This window comes from Colletotrichum costaricense, assembly GCF_030867565.1.
Source record: "Colletotrichum costaricense strain IMI 309622 chromosome Unknown Scaffold_6.1, whole genome shotgun sequence".
In the NCBI taxonomy this organism is placed as follows: Eukaryota; Fungi; Ascomycota; class Sordariomycetes; order Glomerellales; family Glomerellaceae; genus Colletotrichum; species Colletotrichum costaricense.
In genome coordinates, this window is record NW_026848235.1 from 1,839,575 (window position 1) to 1,853,007 (window position 13,433).

Genomic DNA, 13,433 nt, shown 5'->3' on the forward strand with positions numbered 1-13,433 from the left:
GAAAAGTTGACCTTTGTAAAAACAGAGATGGGTCGATGATTTTTTTCTTTCGAAGCCATGTGGAACGTGGACACGCACTTTGAGCACTTCCCACACGATCGGCGGATGCAATGTGCCTCAACGGCCCCGGCTGGGACAGGGTAGTCTCCCGCGTTACATTCTCGCTTCGATGCCCGAAGACCTTGCACCGTCGGCATTCTCGCAAATCCCCAGAAACCCCATGCCCAAAGGAAACATCAAGGGCGGTCAGAGTTCAACAAGATCAATAGAGTGACCAGCCAATTTGGGGAGCTTAGCCAATGGCACGAAGTCTCCCGCCGAACCAACCCCGCGCGCCTGTCTCTCACCACCCTGGTCTCGGCGCCTAGAATGCAGTGTGATTGTCTGGCTGATTGGCCCAGCCTGCAACCTTTCACAATCTATTTTCGTCTACCCATTTCGACCACCACCATCCTTTCCCCCCTTCCGGCCGCCCCTCCATCCTCTCTTTGGCTTCACGGTTCACCCACTCACCGCGGCCCGTCTGTCGAGAAGCCCAGCGCTTACACTGGCCTTCCCGTGGGTGACCTGCCGCCCTGTACCACGCGCAATAGTGCCGCTGTTTCAAAGGGGGGAGGAGAGTAAGGTAATTCGTATATACACTCTCTTGGTATCTTTGGTAGTCGTATGTTTACACGGCTTTTCTCTTCCTTTCATCTGTGCTGTCTACCTAGTACTGCAATAATAAACTTGTTTGTTGTTTGCTTGGTGCCCACTGGGTTGGATATCATGCATCGGTAGCAGCTGGACTACCTGTTCTTCATTCCTTTCAGGCCACTCCCCCCTACCCCCATATTTCGTGACCAGACTTGAATATCATTAACACGCCGGGGGAGAAAAAAATCAACGACAACATTCGATTCGAGATAATCCGCCCCAGCATAGCCCAGTATGTCGTCGTCGACACAGCCACCCTCTGGAGGGTACTCACTCTTCCCGAACCCCAACTCCAAGCCCCCAACAATAAGGAGGCCGGCATCTCGAACTCGAAGATCAGAATCGCGTGAGCGGCCCCGGGCTGTGTCTCCTGAGAGCGTTCACCACGTCGATCAAGCGTCTCCACAGCGTCACGGAAGACAGACGCCGCAACAGAGAGTCCAAACACCGGTTGAGCGATCGCAAACTCCACAAAGCATCCGCCAGGCCCCATTAGGTGAACAGCAGCAGCAACAACAGCAGCAGCAATATCAACAGCCCTCGCCGCGTAGTCACGAGCTGCCAGCCCTGCCCCCGCCTTCGGCCACGGAGGCTTCGCCCATCCAAAGGCCCCCTCCCGTCGCCGATATCCCGCCCCGGTCAGACACCGCCTTTTCACAAGCACATACGCTTGTACGGAATAATAGCACGCGGTCCAGAAGCTCGATAGCAAAGCTTCCGTTCCCCGAGGAACCCTCATCGTCTTCACAAGAACAGCCTGCTCTCCGATCTATCTTCCCTCAGTATAACCCGGAAAGGCCTCTCAACCAACAAGACTACTTCCCAACGCAAACAAGCCCAACTCATATCCCGCGGGCTGTGATTAACCGGACAACATGGTATCCCAATCCCCAAGAAGCGGAAGGTCAAAATGATCAGCACAGGAGTCCTCCCATGAGGAGTCCCCTGAGCGGGGGCTCAGCGCAAAGATGGCCAAGGAGACAGATCGAGCCTCCCATCATCCCAAGTGTCTCATCAAATGAGCACATGAAGAGCCTGTGGAAGGTCTCCAACGGATGGAAAGCACCTCCTTCAGAAGGCAGAGTGTACTGCATGAAGCTGTCCCAGGAGAAGGACGCACCCGTGTACACACTCTCCTCGACATCACAGCCCTTTTACAACATCCGCCTCGATCCCACGTCTGCATCAGCATACGTCACTCTCAGCCGTCACGACCCGGCCAAGGTCTACAAGGCCCCGAACCCCATGGCAAGCTCGTCAGCGAGCAGCATCCTCTCCGGCGTCGTCGGCCACAAGGACAGCAGCAACAACGGTAAAGGCGCCGAGAGCAAACACTGGCAGGAAGTCCTCACTACCACACTGGAAGAGGAATCCCGCAAGCACCCGCCCAACGACGGCCTCGTCGCCCTCCTCTACCCGCTGGCGGCCGCCAAGATGGCCCTCGACAAGCCGGGCGACATGAACGCCATCATGACGGCCGAGACGGAGTGCGCCCGCCTCGTCTGGGACGAGGACTCCCGCTCGCACTTCCTCGTCCACCCGGCCCTCGCCACCCCCTTCTGCGTCACCATTGAGCGCTCACCCGCCTGGAGCCGGGTCGAGTACACGCTCGAGCACCACGAGTCGCCGCAGCACCTCGCCAAGCTGACGCGTGACGGCACGGGCGGCGGCTACCTCGAGGTCGACACGGCCATCGCCGCAAAGATTGACAGCTTCTTCATCGTCGACGTCGCCGTCGCGGCGCTCATGCTCGTCGCGGCGGCGGACGAGAAGAACACCAAGGTCGAGACCTTTGAGCCGCCCCCGGCGCCGCACGATCCTGTCGGTGGCAGCGGCCGCGACAGCCGGTTGAGCAAGAGGGAGGAGAAGAAGAGGGCCGCGGTGGCCGCGCGCAGGGGCAAGATGGAGGAGTTTGAGATCGACGTCGAGAGCCAAGACAGCAGCTTTGCGAAGCTGGAGCAGGTCGGCAAGGAGACGCGCGACAGGCTGCCTTGGCCTTTAAGAGCGCTGTTCAAGGTTGTGGCTGGGCTGTTCAAGTGCCTCGTCTGGCTGCTGACGATTGGCTTCAAAGCCCTCGCTGCCATTGTCAAGGGGCTTGCCAGGTGCGTTGGTGTCAAGTCCAAGTGACTTCCGAGCAAAAGAGCAAAATGATGAATACGGGAATGATAAGGAATGAGATGATATACCACTTCTGAGCTGATGCATTGTTCTCGTACTGGTTTCGTCTCTCAAGGGTTTAAGGGGTTGATGGAATAATGGGAATTTTCCTTATGAGACCCCTATCCAGGAATAGGATAGGGAGCGATGATATTCCTTCTTTGTACATGTAGATCTATACTCCGGGGTGTCCTTGGGTATCGCATAACGACTTGTCTGAGCAAAGGTAGGAGAAGGTCCATCCTTCCCCGTAGCCGCCGCTCAGAATGTTAGGATTTGAAATGAAGACACGATAAAAAAACAACCAAAAACACCAATTTTCAACCATGCTTTTTGTGTTCGCCAACCATTCTTTTGAAAGACGCTGAATTTCGAAGAAACCTTTCACCTCTTGCGTGCCCGGACCATAATCTTCTTGCCCTTTCTCGTCGTGCCGCCCGAGGTTGCACTTTTGGCCATCTTTGCCCGCTGTATCTCAAGACCCTGCTCCGCCTTGGTCAAGACTTTGAGCTTCTTCTTGGCATTTTGTAGTTGCAGCCGTAACCGCGCCAGTTGCTTTTCCCTGCTCTCTGCGGCATCTTCGTCGCCATCGTCATCCTCGGCGTCATCGAACCCGTCAAACTCGTCCTTGTCCTCGTCGTCCAGGTCCATCGCTGCCTTCTCGGCGGACTTTGCCTTGGCTTCCGCCTCAGCAGCATCCAGAAAGACAATCTTTCTCGGTCCGGTAGGTTTCCTGGCACTTTCTTTGGCATCGCTGTCGGAGTCCAAGTCGTCGCTGTCGTCGTCGCCGTTGTGGTTCGCCGCATCGATGCCGCCGATTAGGACAATTTGCTCCTCCAGACGTCTCACCTCCTTGGAGATGACGTTGCGCGTGGTGCGTATGTAGCCGACGTCTTGTGTCTTGAGAAGCCGCACCGTGTCCATGTCCATGGCCTTGTTGCCGCGGTCACCAGCGACGGTACCGGACCACTTCCTGCCGTCCTTGAGGCGCGAACCCATGGAGTTGCGGCTGAGCATGCCAAAGTAGAATTCATCTTCGTTTCGGTCGGCGGCCTTTTCGCGCAGAGATTTGATCGTAGCCTTCTTCTTGTTGTAATCCTTGGCACGGAGGGAGTAATCCTGTAGGCGTAGAATGAGTAGTTAGTAAGACTATCTCGACAAGCAGTTGTTGTAGAGCGTCTTAGATGACGAACCTTGTGCTTCTCGAGGAGGCCAAAACGTTGGCGCTCCAGAGGCTGAGCGCGCTCCCTGTGGGAGCGACGCTGAACGGCATTACGCATAGAAGACATGATTGTTTGGCGTTGAGGTTGTGCAAACAACAGAATCTCTTTTCGCGAAAAAAGCTGCTCGGCCGTTCCCTGGAGGCGACGAAAGTGCACCGACGATCCTGGGCCGCCTGGGCAAGGTGGGATGCGGCAGAAATTTGAAAAATTTAGGCGGTCAAGCCAGGTAGTGCAGGTAAAGCTCCAGCCACAGGCTTGCCAGAGTGTGGCTGACGGCTACGGGCCCCCGAATTTGCTTCCGTCAAAAAGTGGAAAAGACCGAAAAAGCTCGGCCCGGTGGGGTATGCCAACTGTCTCAGATTCGGGACCGCCGTTTTCAGCCACTCTCCCCACAAGTCGCCTTTTCTTCCCACTTCCCATTCTCCACTCCGTATGCGCCTTCGGCCGACGTCAACTCAGTTAAGTCAGTTTCCTCCCAAAGCCCACGTTCCTTGAAACATGTCAGGTGCCTTGAAACGACGCGCTCTTGTTGGCTTGAGCCATCACCTCCACCTACCTGCCTAGTCAGAATGCGACGGCTCGTGGTGAGCATTCTATCTAGGTTTAAGGCAGTTGGAATGGCACATTTTTCCGGCCTCTAAGAAGTAGTCAACGATTCATAATGACATGGGTGGTCCTCCCTTTGGATTCTGCTTTGGATTCTTCCCTAAACAGTTGTCTCTTCCGGAAGCATTTTGTGCAACGCTTTAGGGAGCCATGTTGCATATCATTCGCGGAGTTGACTAGAGCTATCTGCCTTAGCCTCGATCTTAGCCAAACGTCATTCCAGTTCGAACCAAGTCTACTCAGCCTCCCAAAGGAAAAGAGGTCCAATCGCGTGTTAATTCATAGCATCACACACGGATTGAATCCTTAACAGTCCGAGTGATCTACTCCCCCTCCATCCGTACAGGAGTACCCCCCCTTAATCCCTTTGCACAGACAATCCAAGGACGCAGTCAAGCACAAAATCATGGGTCACCCCTCGTGTTTCATGGAAAGGGACGCATCAGAGTGACAGCCAACCTTCGAGACGTCAAGCGCCGCAAGAAGCAACAGGAGCTCCAAATTCCCCAAAGGTCCTCTCTCACGGTCGATATCCGAGTGACGACAGTCAGCTCCTACTACATAATGTCTGCCACGCCTTTTTTCCCCTCCCGCCGCCCGTGGTCCTCCGTATGTCACTCCTGCCTCGATTTTGTCCATTCTTCGTCCAATATGGTCGCCAAATTTCAGTTGCGAAACCACTCCCCGCCGACCTACCGGGTACTCGCGCTGCTCGTCGTCTTTGTAGTGCTCTCGGTTTTACTTTTACGGGATGATACTCCGGTGCAGGTTGAGGAAGTTCTTAGCAGCAACGAAGATATCGCCAAACCTACAATCAGGAAAAGCTATGACTGGTCTACACATCCACAGAGGCATCCAGTCCCTCTGGCTGAGATGACGAGGCTCCCCAACGGCCAACCTCTCTCACTTCCGAAGATACAATATGAGTTCGCCGCAGACCGTTCAGACAGTCTGAAGAAGAGAGACATCGGCCTCGACATTGGCCTCATGGCCTCCCGTCGCAATGAAGTACGGAACGCCTTCAAGAAGAGCTGGCAATCGTACACCAGGCACGCTTGGGGTTACGACGAATTGCAACCCCTCTCATTGAGGGGAAAGAATCGCTACAACGGATGGGGTGCCACCCTAGTTGACTCTCTCGACACTCTTTGGCTGATGGGCATGTATGACGACTTCAATGACGCCGTCCAATACATCAGCACGATTGACTGGAACAACGCAACGGAGACGAGATGCAACATTTTCGAGACTAACGTCCGGTACCTCGGTGGACTTCTATCCGCATACGATCTCAGCGAGGAGCAAGTCCTCCTCGACAAGGCCGTTGAGCTCGCCAACATGCTCTATGCGGCATTCGACACGCCGAACCGCTTCCCTCCTTACAGCTTCAGCTTCGAGGAGCTCCGCGCTGGAAAAGTCCTGCCGGACCCCTACCAGAGCGCAGCCTCCATCGGCAGCATGTCTCTCGAGTTCACCAGACTTGCGCAGTTGACCGGCGACTTCAAGTTCTACGACGCCATCGAGCGCATCAAGAAGGCCTTTGACCGAATTCAGGACGAGACGCTACTACCCGGCATGTGGCCCAATTTCATCAACGTTCGCGACGACTTCCAGACGACCAACAACGTCTTCAAGCTCGGCGGAGACGGCGATTCGCTCTACGAGTACCTCCCCAAGATGCACGTCCTCCTCGGCGGCCTGGACACGGCGTACGAGAAGATGTACAGGGGCGCGGCGAAAGCAGCAAAGGGACACCTCCTCTACCGGCCCATGACGCCGAAAAAGGACGACATCCTGCTCCTCGGCACCGCCATCGTCAACGAGAAGCTCCGCAAGATCGACCAAATCTCGGAGCTCGAGCACCTGTCCTGCTTCGCCGGCGGCATGTTCGCCATGGCGGGCAAGCTCTTTGACATACCCGACGACGTCGAGCTCGGCGACAAGCTCGCGCGGGGTTGCGCGTGGGCGTATAAGTCCTTCAAGAGCGGTCTCATGCCCGAAAAGTCCCAGGTCGTGAAGTGCGACACCGTCGAGGTGTGCGAGTGGGACGAGCAGAAGTGGGTGGCGCAGAGCAGCCAGCACGCGCCCAGGGGTTTCTGGCGCGTCGACGATGCTCACTACAACCTGCGTCCCGAGGCCATTGAGAGCCTCTTTGTGCTGTACCGGGTCACCGGCAAGGCGGACCTGCTGGATATGGCGTGGGACATGTTTGAGGCCGTCCAAAAAGCTACGCAGACCGACGACGCCCACGCTGTCGTCGTCGATGTGACGTACAGCCAGTCGCGGCAGGAGGATACCATGGAGAGCTTCTTCTTTGCTGAGACGTTAAAGTACTTTTACCTCATCTTCTCCGATCCGGAGCTTTTGAACTTGGATGAATGGGTTTTCAACACGGAGGCTCATCCCCTCAAACGGCCGACAAAGTCTTGAAGTGAGGAAGACTTTCACGATGACGCAGAGATGTGACAGATCAGTTAGTAATATTAATAGGCGATCCCTTGGGAAAGATACCAAGAGGCATGTTACAGGCACACGCAATACCCGATGGTGGCATCTACTTCACAACGGATGATATCGCAGATATCTTGGAGTCATCAAATACCCGCAGTGCACGTGTTTAGGGACGTTGAATGTTACCTAGGAGTCAGGGAGTTTTCTTTACATGAATAAACACTATACACAATATGATCAGAGCTTTGAGGTCTACTTAGGGGCATTCCAGAAGACGACGTCGCGATTGAACACGAATGGCCCTCGGATTCAAAGTCAAGGAAGAATAAGTTACTGAGTGCAGCCAAATACCAACCGTACCTCCCTTTGGCAAGGGAATTCTACACATTTACAGTCAAATTACCCCCCTCAATGGCTTATTATTTCGTCCTCATAGGATGGTTACACAAGAATATTCCCATTCCATGCCAAGCCCATCGCGTCAGTTTAACGCCCTGTATATGTTACACAACCACACAAGCACCTGGTAATGTTTCTGAATCATCCGAGATACACTTAGTTCAGACGCCATCATTGTCTCTCTTCACCGTTGCCCGCCAGACGACCCCTTACATATCGGCCCGGGTCAGCTACCAAGGCTACCTACGGGACCCCCTCCCCCCCTTGCCAAGCGCGTGATACCCGTTCCCGCAGAAAGTATTTTTCGGGGCTCGTGGCTTTTCAGCCCCCGAGACTCTTGTGCTATGCTTGGCGTCTGGAACTACCTAGGAGGTACAGCTCCTTCTTGTCAGACTCCGACCGTGTGGCTCCGTGAATAAGATCCGCCCAGCCATTATTTCTCTAGACAGTATCTTCATGAAAGCCGACATTCAGCATATCGCTGATAATTTGGTGGAGTATGGATGCACAAAACGACCAGCTATTCCGGATCAAAACAATAGCAGCCTTAGAAGAAGTACTCAGATGAGAAGCGAAGGCCATTGTAAGGATGCGCAACCAATTTCAGAGAGTCGTTTCGGACCGAAGTCTTACATCAGCAGACGACGGGCCTAGAAAGATGCCGGCCAGCTCTCCCTAAAGTCACAGTCTCCCTGAGGTTCCACGCCCACATTGCTGTCAGAGACGGTGACTAGCAGCTCGAGTAAGATGGGGACAGTAGCCTCGGTACGTTGTCCTTTCATCTGGGCTAATTTACCCTCTGTACCTTATATGGACCGTGCAGATGAGGGTTGATACAAGCTGATTTGATGCTGGTTGGCTGCTTGAAAGTTCTTGTGTGAGCGACGCCAAATTCTGAATTCTCATTAATAGCCAACTAGTACTGTGACAAAAGCACAGAAGCAGGAAACATTTAGGCATCAAAGGATGGACTTTAGAATCTTCAGCCACGAAGAAGTGCCACCCAGCTATCAAGGAGGCAGAAAGGAAGGGCTTATCTCACTCAGTTTTCCAAACCGAGGTTGAGTAGCACGTCTATTTGGATTTAGATACGTTATTCTGCACGAAGAGATAATCGATAGCAAGGTTCTGTTATTGAAGTTTGCCAGTAGACTTACTGACTCGACGAAGAAAATGCGAAAAGGTACCTAGTCGATGATAGAAGACTACCTTACGTTACCATTGGTGACAGAAAGCCACTGTACAGAGGTTGATGTCGTTCAGCATTTTCGATGACGTGACTACTCATTGGCAGTGTGTGTAATCCGTGCTTGGGATTGGCGAGTGAGCCCGCGTCAATTGTTTTTCACTCATGAGCTATTGTTATGCAGTATGTCCGGCTTTTAGCTGTATGTCAAGATGAAGTTCATTTCATCATCTAACTTGAAGGCCATGAACTAGGGCATCTCGTCAACTTCGGCGCCCTCTCTAAACGTGTTTCCTCCTCGTATTAAGGAGGCGGCCGGGGGTATGTAGCAGGTCTTCCTATTCCATCTCTGTTTTCTTTTTGGGCAAACCTCTCACATCAGGTCCTCTTCTTCGTCCTCTGCGACCTCCTCCTCATCCTGCTTGAAGATGGCCTTCTCCGCCAGCGCCAGCGTCTGCCGCACCGGCAAGCCAACCACGTTATCGAAGCTGCCCTCAATCTTCTCGACGAGCAACATGCCGCCCATGCCCTGCACGGCGTACCCGCCCGCCTTATCCGCGCCCTCCCTCGTCTTGACGTACGCCTCGATGACGTCGTCCGGCAGGCCGTTGGCCTCCTGCGCAAAGTAAACCTTGGTCTCTTCCGTGTGTTGGCAGATCTCGTAGCCCGGCGACCTGGCGTCCTCCCTCGGCGCGACGACGCACACGGCCGTCAGGACCCTGTGCACGCGGGTATCCCGCAGGTGGCGCAGCATCTTGATGTGCTCGGCCTCGCTCCTCGGCTTCTCGAGGACGCGGCCGTCGCGGGTGACGATGACGGTGTCGGCGGCGATGACGAGGTCCGGGTCCGGGATGGAGGCGAGGTGCGTCTGCAGGGCCGTCTCGTAGACGTCGAGGCACTTTTGGCGGGCCGTGGCCGAGACGTACTCGTAAGGGCCGTAGGCTGACTTGTCGAGGTCCTCGGGCTTCGTAGAGGGTGTGATCTCGAGGTCCTTGAGGCCGATCTGGGCAAGGAGGGCGCGCCGCCGCGGAGAGGCGGAGGCGAGGATCACACGCTTGGTTTTGAGGTAGGAGAGGACGGGGAGGTTGAGGGGCAGCGGCCCTCGTGGGCCGCCGGGACCGCCGGCAGCGGCGGAGGGTGCTCGTGGCCGGGTGAGGTGCTCGGTGGCCTTTGTGTAGTCGGGTGGGGGGTCGGAGGAGGTCTTTACGTCGGCCATGGCGGTGTTGGTGGTGGGCGTCTAGGTGTGTATTTTGTGTGGAGAGTGAAGCGCTTGATCTGTGCGGAAGTTGGAGACGATTCGGTGTCAATTGGGTGTTCTGAAGGAATCTTGGATTTGCTCCTTTGGAGAGTATGTACTTGTAAGGCTAAAGTGCAGCTATCGGAAAGAAAGGAGGTCGACTGCGTACGGATAGCGGATTGTGGGCCGGCAAGCTACAGAATTTCTGGATGAGCAATCAATCCCGATCCAATGCCAATGAGGTCACACAGCCTTGAAAGCTTGGGACGTGCCGACCCCGCCAGATCCACGCAGTTGGTGATTTCTTGGGCTTATCTTATCTGTCTTTACTGTGTGCCTTCTGCGCTAGGTACCTAAGGTACTATACCTTAAGGTATGAAAAGATAAGGCATAGCATGTATGTATTTCCCCAAGGAGCGTTGGGCGACAGGTTCAGCTCCTGTTCCCGGTGGCAGCTATCCGTAGCCCTGCGGGCGGAAACAAACGTGCTGCAGGAACCTTACTGGACAGGGGTGGTGGTGGCTTTCTGCGAATCCCGCAAATCGCAATGCGGAGGAAAGTCTGGAGGGGGATCTGATCTCAGAGCTTTGGTGCGAAACGGCATGTGATCGTGCGAAACGCACACAAACTCCTTCACTCATACACACACTCACATATACCCCAATCTCCTTTCTTTTCGACGTCAACTCCCGAGTAGAGGCACCGACAGCTTTGTTATACATGGAGCACTTCCACTAACAATACCCCCCTGGTTTGTTGCATCCGCGCGCCTATAGAAACTGAGTGTGCCCGCCGCAATGTCTTCCCCAAATAAGTCCAATTCCCCTTCAGCGGCCGCGGATGCCGAGCAGCCAGAAGAGAAGCCGCGCCTGACCGAGGCTGAGAAGAAGCAGAACCACATCGCATCCGGTACGTCTTTACGATCTCCCCTTTTACAGTAACTGCAAAGCTTTCATACACGTTGCGCGCACGCACGCCTTTACAGTCCCCTTCACGCCCTTTCAGCGCATTCGACGAAATCCGCTAACACGCACTGCTCGCTGGCAGAGCAAAAGCGACGCCAGGCCATCCGCGAGGGTTTCGACCGCCTGACGGAGCTGGTCCCCGGCCTCGAAGGTCAGGGCCGCTCTGAGGGTCTCGTTTTGAAAAAAACTGTGGAGTTCATGAAGGAGCAGCTCAGGCAGCGTCAGGAATTGGTCGAGCGCATTGAGAGTTCTGGAGGCGAGGTTGACGAGAAGTACAAGCGGTGAGTGAGCCCCGATAATGCGATGATCCTTTCACGTACTAAAGTCTGTTGTAGACCACTGTTCCATCAGCAGGCGAACAGCACTTCCAATAGGACTAGGTGATGGAACGGGAGGGCGGTGTGTGTGTTGCGTTGTTGACTTTTTGTTCTTTCAATGGGATTGTTTCATGGAGTTGAGGATGACCGGCGAGGATATACCTTGGGAACGGAAGTGTGAATGGAGGTGGATCCGTTGTCGTAAGACGACTAATAAAGGCTGGAGGAGGCTTGGCCTGCGTTCATCATGACTATAATACAAAACCCGCTAAGCCGGCGTTTGTTGTAGTGGTAGTGTACATTTCTACATCTGTTATACATGAGCGGACGCGCGCACGAACAACCATCATCTACTGATACGTCGCCACCTTTTCCTGCATCTTCTCCAGCAAAGCCAGGGGATCCATCTGCTGCCGAGCTCCCTTCGAGACGCCCGCACCCGAGCCTTCTGAAGGGCCGTCCGTCGCCTCGACAGTCACCTGCTTGGCCGCAACGTCGCCCTTACCCACCACTAAAATGAACCCGGGCTGCTTCTCCCTCGCCTCCTTGAGCTTCTTGGCCAGCGACCGCGCGCTGGCGTCGATCTCGACCGCGAAGCCCGTCGGGCGCGGCTGCCGCGGGTTCGCCGGGTCCCGCACGCGGTCGTGGCCCGTCAGGATATCCTTGACCTCGGACGCCCAGCTCATGACGGGTTCCGTGTCGTTGATGGTCAGGATCACGCACTGCCGCGGGTTCAGCCAGAACGGCCACCGGCCCTTGTACTCCTCAATCAGCAGCGCCATCAGGCGCTCGACGGACCCCAGGATGGCCCGGTGGATCATGACGGGCGGCACCGGTCCGTACGTCTCCAGGTCCGCCGCCGACACGTCGGCGCCGTCCAGCGGCAGGCCCTGCGCCTCCAGCGCGGGAGCGGGCGCCTGGTACTCGAGGTTGAAGCGCTGCGGCAGCTGGAAGTCGAGCTGGATCGTGCCGGCCTGGTGCGACTTGCCGTGCGAGTCGTGCAGCATCACGTCAATCTTGGGGCCGTAAAAGGCGCCGTCGCCTTCCTTGACGGTGTACTTCAACCCGGCCTGCTCCAGCGCCTGGCGCAGCTGCGACTCGGCCCGCGACCACTCGGCGTCGGTGCCAATGTAGTGGTCCGCGGGCCTGGTCGAGAGGGCAAAGTCGAACTGCTCGAGCCCGAGCGCGCCGTAGACCGTCTTCATGAAGTCGAGCGTCTTGAAGACTTCTTCTTGGATCTGGATCGGGCGGCAAAAGACGTGGCCGTCGTCCTGGTGGAAGCGGCGCACGCGCGTCAGGCCGCTGAGGGCGCCCGAGATCTCGTTGCGGTGCAGCGGGCTGAAGTCGGCGTAGCGGATGGGCAGATCGCGGTAGCTGCGGTTCTTTGAGGCGAAGATGAGGCAGTGGCCCGGGCAATTCATGGGCTTGAGGCCGTAGTCATCGTCCTCGCCCTCGGCTTGCCTGGTGGCCTGCTCGCCGCTGGCTCCCTCGTGAGGCTGGTCTCCGTGAGCACCGCCGCAGCAACTCGTCTTCTCCTCGGGGGCGCGCGCGCGGCTGGTGACGGTGTACATATCGTCGGCATAGTTTTGTAAATGGCCCGACACTTCCCACAGCGACTTTTTGTAGATATTTGGCGTGATAACCTCGTCAAAGCCGTAGTGGACGTACTGCCGTCGTAGGAAATCGACCAGTCGGTTGAAGATTCGCGTGCCGTTCGGGAGGAATATCGGGGAACCGGGGCTGTAGACGGAAGAGGTGAAGAGCTCCTGCTGAACACCCAGCTTGCGGTGGTCGGGAAGGTCATCTTCGGCGACGGCGGCCGGTGATGGTAGTGGTGGTGGTACGGCTTTCTTGTCGGCGTACCATCGTCTCTGGAGGCATTGTGGTCTCGGTGCCGCTGCCGGGCTACGGAAGAAGATCGGTACCGCACGGAAGGCTGGTCGGAGAGACCGTGCGGGAAGCATTGTGCGGGTTTGCTGACAATCGGGAGTAGGATGTCAGTCGGCCTTGAAGATTCTCGAGATGCGACTCGAATTTGTGATGCAAGGATCCCGAGAGCTTGCATACCAAATGGGCTTAGCGTCAATTCTACCGGGAGCTTAACAGGGTCCGCACGGACGACTGCTGTTCAGCCCAATCGTCTCATCACTCGCACTTTGACCTTTCTATCAGGTATGTCTTCATTGCTCCCATTTA

The 13,433-nt window shown here is 55.8% G+C and overlaps 6 protein-coding genes across 6 annotated transcripts; 3 read left to right on the top strand and 3 right to left on the bottom strand.

The window, feature by feature from the left end:
* Nucleotides 1–930: 930 nt before the first annotated feature.
* CCOS01_06820 (uncharacterized protein) lies at nt 931–2,823 on the top strand (the record flags this gene model as incomplete). Its single annotated transcript, XM_060454988.1, has 1 exon — nt 931–2,823. One exon carries the CDS (start codon nt 931–933, stop codon nt 2,821–2,823), a length of 1,893 nt encoding a protein of 630 aa, XP_060314688.1.
* Nucleotides 2,824–3,237: 414 nt separating this feature from the next.
* On the bottom strand, nt 3,238–4,142 carry CCOS01_06821 (uncharacterized protein; the record flags this gene model as incomplete). The annotated part of the gene is made up of 2 exons (XM_060454989.1): nt 3,238–3,972; nt 4,047–4,142. 2 exons carry the CDS (start codon nt 4,140–4,142, stop codon nt 3,238–3,240), a joined length of 831 nt encoding a protein of 276 aa, XP_060314689.1.
* A 1,191-nt stretch (nt 4,143–5,333) lies between these two features.
* CCOS01_06822 (glycosyl hydrolase family 47) lies at nt 5,334–7,112 on the top strand (the record flags this gene model as incomplete). Its single annotated transcript, XM_060454990.1, has 1 exon — nt 5,334–7,112. The coding sequence occupies one exon, from the start codon at nt 5,334–5,336 to the stop codon at nt 7,110–7,112; it is 1,779 nt and encodes a 592-aa protein (XP_060314690.1).
* Nucleotides 7,113–9,091: 1,979 nt separating this feature from the next.
* Nucleotides 9,092–9,934, bottom strand: CCOS01_06823 (uncharacterized protein; the record flags this gene model as incomplete). The annotated part of the gene is made up of 1 exon (XM_060454991.1): nt 9,092–9,934. One exon carries the CDS (start codon nt 9,932–9,934, stop codon nt 9,092–9,094), a length of 843 nt encoding a protein of 280 aa, XP_060314691.1.
* An 818-nt stretch (nt 9,935–10,752) lies between these two features.
* On the top strand, nt 10,753–11,304 carry CCOS01_06824 (helix-loop-helix DNA-binding domain-containing protein; the record flags this gene model as incomplete). Its single annotated transcript, XM_060454992.1, has 3 exons — nt 10,753–10,864; nt 11,003–11,201; nt 11,256–11,304. 3 exons carry the CDS (start codon nt 10,753–10,755, stop codon nt 11,302–11,304), a joined length of 360 nt encoding a protein of 119 aa, XP_060314692.1.
* A 283-nt stretch (nt 11,305–11,587) lies between these two features.
* Nucleotides 11,588–13,201, bottom strand: CCOS01_06825 (threonyl-tRNA synthetase; the record flags this gene model as incomplete). Its single annotated transcript, XM_060454993.1, has 1 exon — nt 11,588–13,201. One exon carries the CDS (start codon nt 13,199–13,201, stop codon nt 11,588–11,590), a length of 1,614 nt encoding a protein of 537 aa, XP_060314693.1.
* Between the last annotated feature and the right edge of the window lie 232 nt (nt 13,202–13,433).